General features: G+C 43.4%; 1 protein-coding gene across 3 annotated transcripts in view; it reads right to left on the bottom strand.

The window, feature by feature from the left end:
- ZNF84 (zinc finger protein 84) overlaps window positions 1–18,288 on the bottom strand; it is a 28,132-nt gene extending 9,844 nt beyond the window's left edge. The window contains exons 1-5 of one of the 3 annotated variants that reach the window (XM_087423539.1): window positions 17,534–18,288; window positions 16,602–16,715; window positions 12,078–12,280; window positions 2,904–3,030; window positions 2,139–2,234 (exon numbers count right to left, since the gene is read on the bottom strand). In XM_087423539.1, coding sequence (XP_087279665.1) covers window positions 2,139–2,234; window positions 2,904–3,030; window positions 12,078–12,092 — 238 coding nt within the window. In that variant the 5' untranslated portion in view covers window positions 12,093–12,280; window positions 16,602–16,715; window positions 17,534–18,288. Of the gene's footprint in view, window positions 1–2,138; window positions 2,235–2,903; window positions 3,031–9,117; window positions 9,275–12,077; window positions 12,281–16,601; window positions 16,716–17,533 lie in introns of those variants that run through there. The other 2 variants (XM_087423540.1, XM_087423541.1) reach the window with 2 other exon arrangements.
- Between the last annotated feature and the right edge of the window lie 1,125 nt (window positions 18,289–19,413).

Below are 19,413 nucleotides of genomic sequence, written 5' to 3'. Positions count from 1 at the left end.
ATCATTTTTAGTAGTCATTAGAGTAGTGGGTCTCAACTAATGAGGTGCACATAAAAATCACAATAAGTTTTTCAAATTACGAGTTTCAGTACTAGAATACCAAATTAAAAGCTACAGATACACCACTCTACTGAATCAGTTTCTGGTAATGGATCCATGATGCTCATCACTGGGAAAAAAAAAATCCCCAGGTAATCTGATGTATAACTGGCTAAAAACACCTGAACTAAACTAACGGGCTTGTGGAGAGACATTTATTGAATGAATATTGTGTGTCCCATCACTGAAGATATTAAATCATAAGCCCTGGGTCTATGCATGCAAACATGGCTCAGGGGCCAACCAACTAAAAAACATGACACACCATGATCAGGTCTGGGATGGGACTTCAGAAAAAGGTGAGAAAAATTTAGGCTGGAGCAGTCAAGGAACATTTTATGAATACTGATGCAGTGAATACAGAGTTTGGGCAGAAAGAATTAAGGTTTCTAGACTAAAAAAAAAACAAAAACATAGCATGATCAAAAGTTCAGATGCAGGGCCGGCCCCGTGGCTTGGTGGTTAAGTGAGCGTGCTCCACTGCTGGCGACCCGGGTTCAGATCCCAGGCTTGCACCGACGCGCTGCTTCTCCGGCCATGCTGAGGCCGCGCCCCACATACAGCAACTAGAAGGATGTGCAGCTGTGACACACAACTATCTACTGGGGCTTTGGGGGGAAAAATAAATAAATAAAATCTTTAAAAAAAAAAAAAAAAAAGTTCAGATGCAGAGAAGAATAAATAGTACATGTCTGAAAACACTGAGAAATGTTTAAATGGAACTGACTGTGAATTTGGAAGGAAAAGGGGAAACAGGTGAACAGGGCACACGGGCGTGTACTGTGGAGGTCCCTGAAGAAGAGGCCACAGATGAAACAGGTGCTCCTGCTGCCTCACCCACAGCCCTCAGCTACAATCAGGGAACACCAGCAGCTGGGCAGATGTGGGGCCCACCCCAGGTGCCCGAATCTCTCCACCTGAGACCTTTCCAAGGCCGCAAGTGCATGCTGGGTCTGTGTGCAGAACGCTGAACATTCTGGAGACTTGATGTTCCCCAGAGAGAGATGACACTCTCTCAACTACTCAGAGATGCTCAACCACCGGGAGACAGGAGCTGGGAGGATGACACCAGCTTCCTGGTCCCTCAGCGCTCCAGCAGCACTGAGTGCCCACTGCCCACAACAGCAGTAACGCCCTTCACTGCACTACTCCTCCCACCACATCTCACTTCCCTTTCTCCCCCTACACCGTGGGATCACACGCTCAAAAAATTCTTGCACTCAGATACGTATCTCAGGGTCTGCTTCTGAGGGAACCTGAGGTCAGCCAATGTCACAGGCAGATAACAAGGAGGAGGAGGTTTAACTCCTCAAAGCAGTGCTCGGTGCTTTGGGAATCAAATATGGGATAACACATAAAAGAAGATCAGAATCTAGATCCGTCCAGCAATCTGTAGAACTGAGGAACAAGACGTCATGGGCTTAGTTTTAAGTGGGAGTTGAGGAGGGAAGGCTCTAAAAAGATATTTTCCAAAGGGCAAAAAACTCAGTAAGAAAGAATGGCAGAAAGAGATCATTCAATGTACTCCATGTGCCACCTATAGAAAAAGCACAGCAGAACCTAATCTAAAAAGAGATGAAAAGGACAAACTGGAAGGATGATGCCTCCGTTCTCTGATAAAGAGACTGAACACGGGGCTTCACAGGGAACTTCTCTGGGCATCAGAGACACTCAAAACGAGGGGAAAAAGAAGAATACTTGAATGTACAAGCAGCAGTGTCTTTGACTACAGGGGAAGGGAGGACAGAGGGAGATGAAACACGTCGGGGACAGAACACCCAATAAGGAGTCAAAGTCCCAGACGCAAGAGACGGGGAAGAACGACACGGCCCAGACAAGCCGAAACATTCTGCTTTAGGCTCCAAGCAGAGGCCACATCTGAATGTGATTACTTGAGGAGCTCGTGTCAGTTGTGAGTCACCACCAAAGCCTGAGAGATTTGGCAAAGAGCTCCCTAAAGCACGTTCCAAAGATGCCAACCCACTGACCAGCTGAGACACTGCCACCCCCTCCCACCGGCCTGGTTCTCATACACTCACCTGGAGGGTCTGAACTTGCGATTTCTCCATCGCCTGTCCACGGCTCTTCCCCTCGCTCCAACTTGAGGATGACCTCGGGTTTTCTAACTTCATACCCTGTTCAAGGGAAACCACACAGGCCTTGGCCCTGACTGCTTGGGCTTTAGGGCCTCCGAAGAATGAGCAAGGTTGGGCATCAGAGTTGACCCAGTGAAGCTACCCGTTTGTATATCAACAGAGCAAACAATTCTCAAAGAAAAGTAATGGTCTCTCTGGGAGCTAACGGGGTCTAAAAATCTCTGACTAGAATAATTCAAGTCCCAAACCATTAAACACTTCAGAGGCTCTGGTGCCAGCCTGCCTGGGTTCAAATCCAGGCTCTTTCATTTACTAACTCCCTGGGAGTTACTTAACCTCTCTTTGCCTCAATTTCCTCATTATAAAAAAAGGAGAGCAATCACACCGGCCGCACAGGACTGCTCTGACGGTTACATGAGTCAACACGTGAACAGGATGTAGAACGGAGTAAGTTACATGCACCACCCTCGACCCAACCCCTCCCCCCATTACTATTAGTTTCAGAGGCTACACAATGAAATTAAGACCTCATTATTGGAAGGTGAGATCCAAACACTTTCCCTGGTGTCAAAGTCCAAGGAACTTTGATCTCCTAAATTTAGGTCCAAAATCACTAAAAATTTCAGAAGCCTCAACACTCTCAGCAATTAAAAAAGAAAAGGCAACGTACTGAGCCCAGTCTGAGGTCCCCTGGGAAGCTTTCCTTACCCAGCGACACAAGGCTGCTGTAGTTCTCCAACATGACATCCTTGTACAAGTCCTTCTGCGGGGGGCCCAGGAGCTGCCACTCCTTCTGGGTGAAGTCCACTGACAAATCTTCAAACGAGAACGACTCCTGTGAGAGCACAAGCCTAGTAAACCTGAAGCACTACCACTGCAGGATGAGGGAAGCGGGTGCTGGAGCGGGAGCACATCATGCATCATAACAAGGCACGGAGAGTCCCAAGCCCCTGCTCTTGCTAGTCTGTGGGATGAAATACCATGATGCGTTCTTCCATCTTTCCATTTACACAATACGTGAGAACTGGAATACACTGACTTCTGAGTCACCAACAAAATATTCACTGAACCTCAAATCTGGCACCAGAAGAGACAGCAGCAAAAGAAGATAATAAAACAATATCCCCAAAACCTGCTCAGTCTTGTAGAGGGCTGCAAACAAGTACACCTATAAACAAAGGAGGTGGTTACAACAGCTAAGACAGAAATGAGGGCACAGGCACCAACCGGGTGGTGCAGCAGTTAAGTGCTCGTGCTCCACTGCGGTGGCCTGGGGTTCGCAGGTCCGGATCCCGGGTGTGCACTGACGTACCGCTTGTCAAGCCACGCTGTGATGGCATCCCATATAAAGTAGAGGAAGATGGGCACGGATATTAGCTCAGGGCCAATCTTCCTCAGCAAAAACAGGGGGATTGGCATTGGATGTTAGCTCAGGGCTGATCTTCCTCATAAAAAAAAAATTAAAAAAAAAAAAGAAATGAGGGCACATGTGGGTATAGGCAGGGAGGGCATCGTCCTGTTTTCAGGTCAAGCTGGGCTCTCTGCAAGAGGTAACACTTGAGATGAATTCTAGGAAATCAGTCGCATTTTCCACACAAAAGAGGGTGCAAAGGCATTCTGGGAGACGGCAGCTCCAATATCAGACCCAAAAACTGCTGGGGGTGAGGAGGTGCAAACAGTTGAATGAGATCAACCCAACTGTGTGGGACAGTGGTTAGATCACAGGGTGTGGGGGTGGAGATCAGATCACATGGTGGGGGTGTGATTAAATCAAAGGGGTGTGGGGGTGGAGATTAGATTATAGGGTGGGCGGTGATTAGGTCACAGTGTGTGGGGTGGAGATTAAATCATAGAGTGGGGCGGTGATTAGGTCACAGGGTGTGGGGTGGTGATTAGATCACAGGGTGGGGCAGTGATTAAGTCAAAGGCTGCGGGGTGGAGATTAGATCATAGGGTGGGGCAGTGATTAGGTCACAGGCCACAAAGGGAGGATGGGCAGATGGTGGTTAACACAGCTGGACACTGTCATGTTGCCAACAGTTAGCCATGAAAGATTTTACAGGATGGGAGTGATATAACCAAATTTAGGTTTTAGAAAGGTTTCTGGATTTCAGATCAAGATGAACTTCTGTCCGAAAGTCTCCTGAGACGACAAGAAAACATAAACACACTCTTTAAAAAATCCAGAATACCATTGGAAAATAAGAAACCGGACCCTAAACAGCACACCCTACCCTCTGAGAGGAGCCAGTGAACCTGACGACAGTCAACAGAAAGTACCCATTTTGAGCAACCAAGGGAAAAAGACTTAAAAATGGACAGAGCTCAGGACACGGCAGACAATACCAATTCTATGTCGTGGGAGAAAAGAGAGCACGGTGAAGAAAGAAGTTTCAAGAAACGATGGCAGAAGATATCAAGTCTGCAGGTCAGTGGCCCCCAACGGATAAAAGAAACCCTTGACCACACACATCAGGTTCCAACTGCTACACAATAAAGACAGAGAAAAAGCGACACCACTTATGGGGACGGCGATTCAAACAACTGCAAACTTCCACCGAGAAGCAGAGAGCCAGAGGAGGCGGAACGGTTTACACCTGTGGAAAGGAAAGAGCTGTTAACCCAGAATTCCGTAGCCAGGAATAACTGTGAAAACACATTTTCTCAGGACGTGAAACTAGGAGAATTCAAGGGCAGCAGACCTGCTGTGAGTTACCAGTGGAAGATCTTCAGATGGAAACAATTCCAGAGGATAAGTTAGAAATCCAAGAACGAAGAAAGAGGAGAAATGGCAAATATCTAGAAACTATGACACACTCTTCTCCTCAAGTTCTTTAAAGTATGTTTGATGGTTGAAAGCAAAAATCTAACACTTTCTGAAGGAGCTTTCAATACATATAGGTGTAATATATCAGACTGCTATAACGTAAAGGAAAGAGGATAATGGGATCTGAATGGTGGTAAGATTTCTACGTTCCTATTGAAGTGCAAATAAAACTTAAAACTTTTGCACTTCAAATAACAATGAAATGAAATGTTTTCATTTCATTGAAAAATGAAATGACAAGACATGGACTGGAAAAAATTATTTGCAAATCATATTTCTGATAAAGAACATGACCCAGAACTTACAAAAACGACTCTTAAAACTCAATAATAAAGAGACAAACAACAATTCAAAAACAGGCAGCAGGACCGGCCCTGTGACCTAGTGGTTGAGTTTGGTACGCTTTGGTGGCCCGGGCTCGGTTTAGCAGCCATGCTGTGGCGGCGACCCACATGTAAAATAGAGGAAGACTGGCACAGACGTTAGCTCAGGGCCAATCTTCCTCAGGAAAAAATAAATAAATAAAAGGCAGAATATCTGAATACATTTTATCAAAGAAGATATAGAAACAGCTAATAAGCACATGAAACGATGACCAACATCATTAGTTATTAAGGAAATGCAAACTAAAACCACAATGAGGTACCACTTCACGTTCACTAGAATGACTATCATCAAACAGACAATAACAAGTGCTGGAAAGGACGTGGAGAAACTGGAACTTCATACTGGTAGGAAAACAAAATGGTTCAGACACTATGGAACTGTGGCAATTTCTTAAGAAGTTAATATAATTTTACCATATAACCCAGTAATTATACTCTTAGGTATGTGCCCAAGAGAAATGAAAACATGTTCATACAAAGCTCTGTACATGATTGCTCATATCAGCACTACTTGTAACAACCAAAAAGTGTAAATAATTCACATGTCCATCAAGTGGGGAATGGATAAACAAAAACTGTATCCATACACAGAATACTATCCAACAATAAAAAGAATGAATTTCTGACATCTGTTAAAACATGGATGGACTTCAAAAACATCTGCTAATTGAAAGAAGCTGGACACACAAGATTACACAATACACAAATCCATTTACACAAAATATCCAAAAGGAAAATCTATACAGAGAGTAAGCAAATTAATGGTTGCCTCAGGCTGAGGATGGGAACAGAAATCGACTGCAAATGTCTCTTGGGGTGACGGAAACTTTCTAAAACTGGATTGTGATCATGGTTACACAACATGATGTTACCAAAAAACAAAAAATAACACAGGACCAGCCCAGCAGCATAGTGGTTAAGTTCTCGTGCTCCTCTTCAGTGGCCCGGTTCGGATCCCAGGCGCAGACCTAGACACTGCTCATCAAGTTGTGCTGTGGCAGCATCCCACATACAAAAAATAGAGGAAGACTGGCAACAGATAGCTCAGGGCCAATCTTCCTCATGAGAAAAAAAATCACTGAATTATACACTTAAAACGGGTGGATCTTACTGAAGTCATAGTTCAATAAAGCTATTAAAAAGGACACTATAATAATAACTTTATGCCAACATATTTGACAACTTAGAAGAAACAGATATATTCCTTGAAAAACAATGTCTTCAAAAGTGACACAAGAATAAAGAGAAAATCTGAATTAGTCCTGAAACTGTTAAAGAAACTGACCCCCTTGGGCTGGCCCCGTGGCTTAGCGGTGAAGTGCGCACGCTCCGCTGCCAGCGGCCCGGGTTCGGATCCCGGGCGCGTACTGACGCACTGCTTCTCCAGCCATGCTGAGGCCACGTCCCACATACAGCAACTAGAAGGATGTGCAGCTATGACATACAACTATCTACCGGGGCTTTGGGGGGGGAAAAATAAATAAATAAAATTATAAAAAATAAAAAAATAAAATAAAATAAAATGCTTATCTTTAAAAAAAAAAAAAAAGAAAAGAAACTGACCCCCACAATTTAAAACCTTCCTTCAAAAAACTCAAGGTCCAGATGGCTTCAGAGGTGAATTTTTCCCAACATTTAGGGAATAAATAAAATGATCTCACATAAATTCTTTCGAGAGCAAACTTCTCAACTCATTTTATAAGGCCAACAGACCTCTCTAACCGCAAACCAGACAAGACCACAACAAGAAAAGAACATCACAATTAACTCTCACAGAATCAAAATTCCTAACCAAATATTAGCAAATTGAATCAAGCATGCATAAAAAGCATAACATCGCCTGACCAGATGAGGTTTCCTGCAGTAGTGCAAGATAGGTTGAACACTCAGAAATCAATAAATCATATTAACAGAATAAAGGAGGAAAACCATTATCATCCAACAGATGCAGAAGTGGGATGAAAATCTGTTAATTGTAAATATGATCAACAAACTAGGCATAGAAGGGAAATTAATCTGATAATCAAGATCTACAAAATATCTACAGCCAGCATCATACTTAATGGTAAAACACTGAACACTTGCTCCCTGAGGACTAGAAAGGCACTGTTGAATAGAATTTTATTTTATTTTATTTTGTGAGGAAGATTAGCCCTGGGCTAACATCCGTGCCTATCTTCCTCGATTTTATATGGGACGCCGCCACAGCATGGCTTGACAAGCAGTGCGTCAGTGCGTGCCTGGGATCTGAACCTGTGAACCCTGGGCCGCCGCAGCGGAGCGCACACGCTTAACCACTATGCCACCGGGCTGGCCCTCAACAGAATTTTTTTGTGATGAGTGAAATGTTCTATGTCTGCACAGTCCAGTACAGTAGCCACAAGCCACACGTGTCTACTGAATACTTTCAAGATGACTAGGAACTGACTTTTAAATTGTATTTAACTAATTTAAATTTAAATAGCACACGTAGCTAATGGCTACCTGTTGTATAATAAAGAATTTGTCTGGTCTTTGTCCCAGGTTCCTGGGATGGAGCTTCTACAGCCGTGGAATCTCTGCAGTGACAGGAGTGTCTGATACCCATGGTGGGCCCCTCCTGAGTGTATGCTATCAAGGTGACTCAGGGTGGCTCCCAGATAGTCTGCAGACAGGGACTGGCCATGCTGGAAAGGGTTGATTAGAGGGTTAGGGCTTTGAGCCAGATATCAGCCCAACCTCCAGGGAGGGGAGGAGGGCTAGAGACTGTGTTCAACCACATGGGCAGTGATTCAATCAATCAGACCTACTCAATGAATACCCAATAAAAACTCTGGACACTGTGGGGCCGGCCCCGTGGCTTAGCGGTTAAGTGTGCGCGCTCCGCTGCTGGCGGCCCGGGTTCGGATCCCGGGTGCGCACCAACGCACCGCTTCTCCGGCCGTGCTGAGGCCGCGTCCCACATACAGCAACTAGAAGGATGTGCAACTATGACATACAACTATCTACTGGGGCTTTGGGGGAAAAATAAATAAATAAGTAAAGATATCTCCCTCTCTGTTTGGAGAAGAGAGGGGGATGAGCTCATTAAAAAAAAAAAAACAAAAACAAAACAAAAAAAAAAAAACTCTGGACACTGCAGCCTCAGGTCAGCTTCCCGGTTGGTGAACACAAACATGTTCCAGGAGGGTGATGTGTCCTGATTCCTTAGGGAGAGGGCACAGAAACTCCATACTGGGACTCTCCCAGACCTCACCCTATGTGTGTCTTCATTTGGCTGGTCCTAATTTGTGTCCTTTATTTATTTACTTTTTTGTGGAAGATCAGCCCTGAGCTAACATCCATGCTAATCCTCCTCTTTTTGCTGAGGAAGACTGGCTCTGAGCTAACATCTATTGCCAATCCTCCTCCTTTTTTTTCCCCAAAGCCCCAGTAGATAGTTGTATGTCATAGTTGCACGTCCTTCTAGTTGCTGTATGTGGGACGTGGCCTCAGCATGGCCAGAGAAGCGGTGCGTCGGTGCGCGCCCGGGATCTGAACCCGGGCCACCAGCAGCGGAGCGCGTGCACTTAACCGCTAAGCCATGGGGCCAGCCCTGTGTCCTTTATAATAAAACTGTAATTCTAAGTATAGTACTGTCCTGAGTTCTATGAGTTGTTCCAGTGGAACCCCCTCAAATTTGTAGCCAGATGGTCAGAAGTGCAGGTGGCCTGGAGACCCCCAAACTTACAGCTAGCAACTGAAGTGATGACAGTCTTGCTGGAGTCTGCGCTAACATCAGACAGTTGGTGTCAGAACTGAACTGCTATAATGCGCTATACAGCAGACAGGGCAGGTAAGGCAAGGATGCCCCCTCACGCACTTCCAGTCCACACTTTATGGAGGTCCTGGCCAGCACAATAAATGCAAGGAAAAGGTATAAATATTGAAAGGAAGATGCAAAACTTTCATACATGATATGAGGGCAAATGAAGAAAACCCAAAAGACTCTACAAACAATTAGAACTGGTTAATTATGGATAGTCGTCTTTGATACCACACCAAAACTAACCAACTGGTGGTCTCTTAAAGATGAGTTGCATTGTAGAATCTTCAACTTTATCAATGAACTTTTCATATTCTGTTACACTAAAATCTACTGTTTTATCCTGCTCTTTGAACGGATCATTTACCCATTAATGATTTTATAACACTGCACATCGGTCATGTGGAAAATATCGGTTCCCTGAGTTAAAATCTTCTCACAAAAAAATGGCTTTACCAGTTAATTCTGTAAATATTTAATGTAGAAATAATACCAATTCTACTAAACTTTAGTGTACAGAAGCAAGAACATAACTCTAAATGTTTTGATACTAGAATAACCTTGATAACAAAACCCAATAAGGATATCCCAAGAAAGGAAAAGAAAAGACTAACTTACACCTGAATGTTAATGTGACAATCTTAAACAATGTTACCACACTTCATTGAGCAATATAGAAAAAAAAATATATATCAAGACTAAATTGGAGTTTATCCCAGAAATTCAAGGTTGGTTTAAATTTTCTTTATAAAATCAGTGATATTCACTACCTTAACAGATTAAGAAAAAATATATAATCACCTCAATAGATGCAGATGAAACATATCTGCAAATGAAGAACATACATTGTAAGAACTACAAATAGAAAAATCTAACCGAGTTTTTAAAAAGCACGTTTAAAATTTTCAAAATGAAGGCCTAGATTTTATAAGGAAAGAATATAAGAGTGTGAAAAAGAATAAGCAGATTAAAAAAATTCACACTAAAAATGGAAAAATAATCAATATTTGTTATAAAACTCTTGGCAAACTACGAATTCAGTGGAATTTCTTTTTCCTAAAAAAAAAAGTACTGCTGATATGTCTGTGAACATGGAAAATCTAATCAAATCTAAAGAAAAATTATTGGAATTAATAAGTGGGCTTAAAAAGTTCCTGGATACAAAGTTAATATGCATAAATCTAGTATATTTCCATGTTTTGGCAACAAAAAATTTTAAAAATTAATAAATAAATTTTAAGATACTATTTACTGTAGAAATGGCTAATTGCAGGGCTGGGGCAAAAAATGTATCAACTGAGCCTTGATATATCTTGTCATGCTAGAAAGTTGTATTCTAGTTAATAAATAAAGAAGAAATAATAGAAGTAGGATGTCATCATTCTATACCCCTACTGAAATACCCCGTCTAGGCAATGATCACAGAAGGCTGCTAGCTTGACAAAAAGAGAACAGCAGACATTATGTGCCCCAGAAAGGACATACCACAGCCTCTGAAGCATTCTTGCCAAGAAGTCAAACTTGAATCTGATCAAGCCTCTAAATGATGGAAATGTTCTTTATCTCTGCTATCCAATTCACAGCTGTCCGATTTGTGACTCCTGAGCACTGGAAATGTGGCTAGTGTGACTGAGGGATTTAATTTACATTTAAACTGTCATATGTGGCTGGTGCCTTCTGTATTGAACAGCACAGCTCTATATCTACCAATTTATAGGAATCACGGTGACAGAATACATTAACAACACTGTAGGGAAGCAATTAGCAAAATCCAGACAGTGGGAAACTACAGAATAAATGACTTGGCTTTTTCAACAAATAATTTGGCTATAAAAAACTGAGAAGAGCCAATAGATTAAAAGAGACTTCAGAGACAGATCAACCAATACACTGTATGAACTTTATTTAGATTCTGATTCAAACAAACTGCAAACAATTTATGGATGTTATGAGACAACTGGATATTTGAACACTGATTGGATTTGGTGATACGAAGAAGCTACCTTAATTGGAGAGAGAGTTGTAATTGCGATGAATCTCACAAACAAAACGTCAAGTGAAAGAAGCAAAATACAAATGAGTATCCACCACAGCAGACAAACCAAAGTGCAGTGTCTAAGGAAGAAGACTTAGGAGTAAAACCAGGCAGAACAGTGAGGAAATGGGCACCAGTCGGGGTCCTGGTATGGGGGGAGGGAGGGGGGCAGGGCGGCAGGCACAGGAAGGGCTGAGTTCAGGCTGAAAGGTTCTAGTTCTTGACCTGAATAGAAGTTTCATGGGTATTCAGTTGATAATAATTCATTAAGCTGTACTTTTACATTTTATGTACTTTCCTGCATGTGAATTCTGCTTCACAATTAAAGAGGTAAGTAAATAAATACTTATGGTCACTATGCTCTGCTCTGGCATTTTCCCCTTGGTCACTCTGTGGAAAATGGTGAAAAACAGCCATAAGACCCAGGTATTTATTACAACATTTCTCCTGAGGACATTACTCACTACATCATTTATTCAAAGACCTCATCAAGAAATGACCAAGAAATATTTACTTTCATGAAGAATCAGTTTGCTCTTTCCTTTGGATAATGCAACTCATATAAATGTTCATATTTCTTTATTACAACTGCCAAAAATTGGAGTACCAGTTTGCAGCTCAAATTCAATAATTATGTAGGACACTATGGCTTATAAAAATTCAAACCTTAAGAACTCTCAAGGTCTTATAGTTAACATATCACTGCTCCAATTTTATCCCAATCCGGATCTTCTATCCTGAGGCTATTTTCCCAATTTCTTAACTATTTATACTTTTCTTTTTCCCTGGAAGACTTACACACCTCTTCTAATCCCCTGGAAAAATAATGAGGAATAAATAATCAACTCACCTGTAACATGGTCATTTTCTGTTGTCTACACGAGATGATCAGCAAGTCCGATCTGTTCTATCCTGAGGCTCTTCTGCTTCAGCCCAAAGCTCTGGTGTGAGGTCCTGGCTAGGTCTTTACACTGAGAATGAATTCCTGCTTCGAGGAATTCCTTTCTCATCTCACGTGTGTAGGCTTACTCGTAGGGAACCAGGAACTGTGGACTTAGGGACAAACACACTTTAATTAGCATATTCACACTGCACCTAAAACCCTTTCCTCTCTTGCTAGGAACTAGGCATTCTTTTTTTTTTTTTTTTAATTTTATTTATTTATTTTTTTCCCCCAAAGCCCCAGTAGATAGTTGTATGTCATAGCTGCACATCCTTCCAGTTGCTGTATGTGGGACGTGGCCTCTGCATGGCCAGAGAAGCGGCGCGTCGGTGCGCGCCTGGGATCCGAACCCAGGCCGCCAGCAGCAGAGCGCGCGCACTTAATCGCCAAGCCATGGGGCCGGCCTGGAACTAGGCATCTTGACCCTCTAAGGCCAGAGTGTTTTTTCTATATAACCACAACAGGGCTAGCAGGGAAAGAAATAGGATATAGTGTAAAACAGCAGCAGAAATCTATGTCTCTGCAAACAGATAAAGAAATACCAGAAATAAAGCAATTCTGAGATCATTCCACGTTCACTGTGGGCACTGAAGTATAAATCTCTTTAACAGATGCCGTCAAGTACATCACAATTCTATTTTAGGCAGATGGAATTTTGGAAAGCTTATGTGATTTGTATTAAAACAGATCTGAGTTTCAATCAACCTTTTCCTTTTACTGGCTATGTGACTTTGGACAAAAACAAACTTCATCTTTCTGAGCCTTCGTTTCCTATTAAAATCTTCTATAACCTTCCTAATTTATGTCTGCCAGTTCTAGCAATTTCTGAGAAAAGTGTGTTAAAAATCTCCCAAGATGATTACAGATTGGTCAGTTTTTCCCTGTAATCCTGCTGACGCTTGGATTGTATATTTAAGGCTATGTTGTGAGATGCATAGAGCTTATGTATTTCTGGAGGATTATTCTTTAATCATTAGATAATGACACTCCATATCTCAAATAACGTTCCTTTCTTGCCTTCTAATCTTTCATTTTTTTTACCTGCTAAAATGGTGAGGATAAAGTGGACCTCTGGGTCCAACTGAGGAATAAGTGAGATTAAAAGGAAAGTGACTAGTTCCTTGTAATGACAATAGCTAAAGTCTGAGTGCTTTCTATACATAATACAAAACACTACGTGCTTTATAATGTAATCCTCACAGATGACCCAATAAGGCATTTAACATAACCTCTATTTTACAGAAAAACTGAGACTTAAAGTGACTGAAAATGTGCCCATGATGGCACAGCTATTAAGTAGCAGAATTGGAATGTTATTTCTCTTTCTTGCTATGTTCAAGGCGTTTACTACCAAAATCATAATATCATTTGTGTGTATCTATGCACACACACACACCTCCCATATATCCTGGAATTAGCTTATTTCCATGCACACCTTCAGTCACCTTATTTCCACAAACACATAAATGAAGAACAGCCTGCTCACGCCTATATCATACTAAGAAGCAGCACTTAAAAAACCAAGCTCTTGGGGCCAGCCCCGTGGCCAACTGGTTAAAGTTCTGCGTGCTCCACTCTGGCAGCCCAGGTTTGCGGGTTCGGATCCCAGGCACGGACCTACTCCACCAATCAGCCATGCCGTGGAGGCATCCCACGTACAAAAGAGAGGAAGACTGGCACAGATGTTAGCTCAGGGCTAATCTCCCATAAGCAAAAAAAAAAAAGGAAGACTGGCAACGGATGTTAGCTCAGCGTGAATCTTCCTCATCAAAAAAAAAACTAAGCTCTTGAGCCAGCCCTGATGGCCTAGTGGTCAATGTTCAGCACACTTTGCTTTGGAGGCCTGAGTTCAGTTTCCCCGGGGTGTGGAACCACACCCCTCGTCTGTCAGTTGCCACGCTGTGGCAGCGGCTCACGTAGAAGAACTAGAAGGACCTACAACTAGAAGATACAACTACGTACTGGGGTTTTGGGGAGCAAAAAAAAAAAAAAGAGGAAGATTTGCAACAGATGTTAGCTCAGGGCAAATCTTTCTCAGCAAAAAGAAAAAAAAGGCCAGGCCTTGAGTCTAAAAAAATAACCAAGCTCTTCTCTTTCATGCTTTTCTGTGATTCAAACTTCAGAGCCAACTCAAAAAGACATATTAACGGTTTCTTCCAGTCACACAAGAAACAATTCCCTCATATCTTAAATTGTGAAAACATATGCATCTTAGAACAGGAGCTGGCACACAGAAGCACTAAAAAAATACTAGCCATAATTATCATTACAAAAGTAAAACACGACAGCAAAGGGGCCAGCCCCATGGCATAGCGGTTAAGTGCCCGCACTCTGCTGCTGGCGGCCCGGGATTCAGACCCCAGGCGCGCACCAATGGACCGCTTGTCAGGCCATGCTGTGGCGGCCTCCCACATAAAGGGAGGAAGATGGGCACGGATGTTAGCTCAGGGCCAATCTTCCTCGGCAAAAACAGGAAGATTGGCAGATGTTAGCTCAGGGTTGATCTTCCTCACAAAAAAAAATATGACAGCAAAATTTAGAAACATATACACGATAAACAAGAAAGAACTATTACCTATGATATCACCACACCACAGATAACCATTCTTAAGAGATGATGGAAACTATCTGGATATTTTTAACAAAAATATACGGATACGGTCACATTTAAAAACTGTTTTTGTTTTTTTTCCCCACTATGCAAAGACCATCTTTCCGGATTAATCAACATAGTTCTCAACTATCAACAGCTTTCTTATATAAATCAATAAAAAGGTAGAAAATAAAATCTACTCATAATAGAAAGAAATACATAAAATATAAAGGAATACACTTGACAAGAAATATGTAAGATCTATATGAAAAAAACTAAAAATACCAATGGTGACTTTAAAAATAGACTTCACTGGGGTAGGCCTGGTGGTGCAAGCGGTTAAGCGCACGCACTCCGCTGCGGTGGCCCAGGGTTCGCAGGTTCGGATCCCGGGCACGGACCAACGCACCGCTTGTCAGGCCATGCTGTGGCAAGCATCCCATATAAAGTGGAGGAAGATGGGCATGGGTGTTAGGCTAGGGCCAGTCTTCCTCAGCAAAAAGAGGAGGATTGGCAGATGTTAGCTCAGGGCCGATCTTCCTCAAAAATAATAAATAAATAAAAATAGACTTCATACATGTACAATTTGGTCTTGTTCTGGGATAGGAAGACTTCATATAGTAAAGATAATTTAGCCCAAAATGATTTGTATCTCTAGTCAACTCGAACTATAACCTCGAAAAGTTTTTAACAAGCAATTCTAAAGTTCATCCGGAAGAAAAAAGGTTTAGAGACAGCTTCAATACTTTTGGAAATACAAAATAACGAGTGTAAACAGGTCTACGTAATATTAACATATATTATAAAATTATACTAATCAAAAAAGCAGTTGACACTGGCTTCAAAAAAGACATACAGATGAATAAAGCACAATGGTCCAAATACGTAAGAATTTAGCGTGCAATACACGTAGCATTTCAAAGCCATGAGTAAAATTACTTAATAAACAGAAGTGATTAATATTTGAAAGAAAATAAAGCTAGTTATCTATCTCGTATATTACAACAAACTACCTTCAGATGGATTAGAACTTAAAATAAGGGAAACCACGATAATGCCTGAAGAGAACACAGGTAAATATTTGTATTTTTGGAGAGAATTTCCCCACACATGATACAAAGGCAAAAATCATATTTTTTTTTAAATACAGTCAATGAACTTCACCATCAAAAAATTTAAAAACCTCTGTGTGGTTAAAAAAAAAAACAATCATAACACACACACACTACAAATGAAAAAAATATAACTACCACAAATATGTCATTTTCTCTGCATTATGCTTTCACTTCCTTTCATCTCACGTAATAAAAATTCTGGCATTATGACAAATAAAACTACGTTTATCATTCAAACCATTTCCTTAAGCAGACAGACAAATTCACAAGGTGATTTTAAAATATTTCTCACAGGGGCTAGTCTGGTAGCGTAGCGGTCAAGTTCAAGAGCTCCACTTCAGCAGCCGGGAGTTCCCAGGTTTGGACCTAACACCACTTATCAAGCCATGCTGTGGCAGGGTCCCAGATACAAAGTAGAGGAAGATGGGCATAGATGTTACCCAGGGCCAATCTTCCTCAGCAAAAAGAGGAGGATTGGCAATGGATGTTAGCTCAGAGCCAGCCTTCCTCACACACACACACAAAAATTCTCACAATATTTAGGTTTGTTACTCAGAACAATGCAGACTCAACCTTTTTATACTTTAATTTAAACAAATGTTTTTGCAAGTTGGCCCTTGAGAGAGAGGGCACCCCTGAACTCTCTGTTATCTGGCTCTCACAGGTCCGCTCAGCCTCTCACAAACAATCGGGCCCATCTTCACTTCATGGGCGTTTTCTTACCTTGGCAGTTTCCTGTGTCACACTGCAGCTCTCCCCTCGACAGCTCTCACATTCACCTTCAGGAGGAAGGGGCCACCTTCACCATCATCCAGTAGTTCCTCTCAGCATCAAGTTCTGAAGAAATTTCAGGGGAAAGGTAGAGAATAATAAAGGATTTCTTTACACTTACTACGTGCCAGATGTTTTATACACCATACTGTCTTTTTTTAATGCATTCAGCACCCGCTACAGAAGCAGCAATAAGGTACAGAGGTTCAGCAACTCGCCCAACATGGAGGACACACCCAGAAAGTGGCAGATCTGGGCCACTGGTCCCCTGCAGTCCACCCAAGAGCCTGTGACCACAGCCCCTCAGCAATAGTGGAGGGAGGCATGGGCAAAGGCCTCCAGCTGTTCATATTCCCAGTACAGGCGAGATCAGTCCCCTGGCTCCACGGCAGAGTAGGGATGAAAACAAGAGAAAGATAAGTTCTCAGGGGCCAGTTGAAAAAACTCCCCACTTGGGACAAAATATTTCAAGTAAAGGAAAGATATTCTTCATACGTTGTAATGGCTTTAAGCACCGTATTCAGCATATTCCCAATTTTGTTTTCTTAAAAGGAAATATAAACAAGATGTACTAAAAACATACATCTATTGACTAAAAGAAATGTACCAAAACGTTAGCAGTGACTATCTCCTGTTAATGAGGTCATGAATAATTTTTATTTGAATCTGTTTATCAAGATGCTCCAAATTGAGTACAGTAAACGTATTTTAAGTTTATAACAGAAAAACATACAGATACTATTTTTTAAAATGTTAAAGTCCTTAACTCAAGAAAACAACAGACAAGCAGAGGAGTTTCAGTCTAGCACCACATGGCTGAAACAAAGTAAACAATAAACAAAAATTAAAATAAAGTATGTTTTATGATGCAAAAAGTAACAAACCTAGAAATAAAAAAGGTCATTCGTTTCCACTCCCTCATTTTCAGATAAGAAACGGGAGACCCTGAAATCGTGCGTGAACTGTCCAAAGAAGCCGAGTGGGTCAAGATCAGAGACGAGGACCTCAGGCCAGTGTTGTCCCTGCCACACCAGCTTTCGTCAAAGGTTGTTCTGGTTTGGTTTTTCAGTAGAGAAGCCTTTATAAAAAACTTGATAGGGGTCCAGCCTGGTGGCGCAAGTGGTTAAGTGCGCACGTTCTGCTGCAGCGGCCCGGGGTTTGCCGGTTCGGATCCCGGGTGCGCACCAACGCACGGCTTGTTAAGCCATGCTGTGGCGGCGTCCCATATAAAGTAGAGGAAGATGGGCATGGATGTTAGCCCAGGGCCAGTCTTCCTCAGCAAAAAAGGGGAGGATTGGCATTGGATGTTAGCTCAGGGCTGGTCCTCCTCACAAAAAAAAAAAAAAAAAAAAAAACTTGATAAAGCAGAGCTCAACCGGGTGAAGCCAGGCGGGAGGGGGCATCACAGGCGCAGCGCTCCCGGGACCCTCGCCCCGCACTCCAGCGGGGTCTACGCAGACACGCGCAGGAGCTCCTTCCGTCCAGCCATGGCTCCCGGCCCCGGAACCGGACCCGCGCTGGGCTCCCGGCTGAAAACATCCAGGGACGCCCGCGGGCGTCAGTGCCTCCAGACCCACCTACAAGGGGGACCCGGAGAGCTGAGAACCGGGGGCGGGGCCTCGGGCGCGAGGGCGGCGAGGCGTGGGGGGACCCCGCGCGCAGCCACCGCCCCGCCCCCGACCCGCCGCCAGCACCCCGGCGCTCGGAGCCCCGTCAGGACCAGAGGCCCCGCTCCCCGCGCTCCGGCCGGGCCAGCGCTGCCCGCCGCACCGCACCCCACGTCAGATACCCCGAACCTCCCCGCCCGCGCAGGCGCTGACGCCTCAGCTCAAACACGATCCTAAATTCCTCCCCGGGGACCCCCACACGCCCCCAACCGCCGGCCCGACAGGTTCCCTGAACCCGCAGAAGCGCCGGCACCGACCCCCAGGCCTCCGCCGCCGGAAGCGCAGGGCCGGGGACCACGTGACCCGCCCCGCCGCCCCCAGACTCGCCGCCGCCCCGCCCCCGGCCCACCCTCGCCCCCGCCGTCCGCGGGTCCCCGCCGGGGCCGGAGTGGCGCGGGGGTCCGCGCGCACGGACACGCGCGCACTCGCCTCTCGCGTGGCGGCGAAGGACAAAGAAGAGGGGCGCAACCCGAACGCGCCAGAGGCCATGCGCCTGCGCGACAGGAGGGAGCCGCCGAACTACATTTCCCAGAAGGCTCCGCGGCACGTCGGCGTCCTAGGAACGCTGGTTGCCTAGAGACGCGGGGATGGCCGCCTGCGCAAGAGCGAGTTACGGGCACAAGCGCTTGGGAGAAACGTGAAGGATTAGGGTTTTAAAAGAGTAGGAATACAAATCCATCAGAACGTTAAAAAAAAAAAAAAAAGATACCTGACTTAAGAATTCAGTTGAGGAAACCAGAAAAAAATTTTTAATACGTTTATGGAAAGCAGATAGGAATTAATCAACAGAAAAACGTAAAACTGATGCATAATTCAAGTACTGTGGGGGAAAGTTATAAAGAAGTCACTATCTCTATTTTAAAAAGAGAGAGTAGGGTAGGATGATAAAAGAGAAGTAACCACAGACACATAGGAAATTGAATGAGAATCCTCTCTATGCTAATAAATTCGAAATTCTTTGTGACACAAATGATTCTGCAGGAATAGATGTGTCAAATTTGACCCAAGAAAGGAGAAAACCTAAGCATGGATAAAAATGAAGACAATTTAAGGAGATTATCTGCCAAAAAGCATCAGTCATTGAGTTTCTGGTGAAT

Source organism: Ceratotherium simum, chromosome 35, assembly GCF_057802395.1.
Source record: "Ceratotherium simum simum isolate JZ-2026a chromosome 35, ASM5780239v1, whole genome shotgun sequence".
In the NCBI taxonomy this organism is placed as follows: domain Eukaryota; kingdom Metazoa; phylum Chordata; class Mammalia; order Perissodactyla; family Rhinocerotidae; genus Ceratotherium; species Ceratotherium simum.
This window is presented reverse-complemented; position numbering and strand designations above follow the sequence as displayed.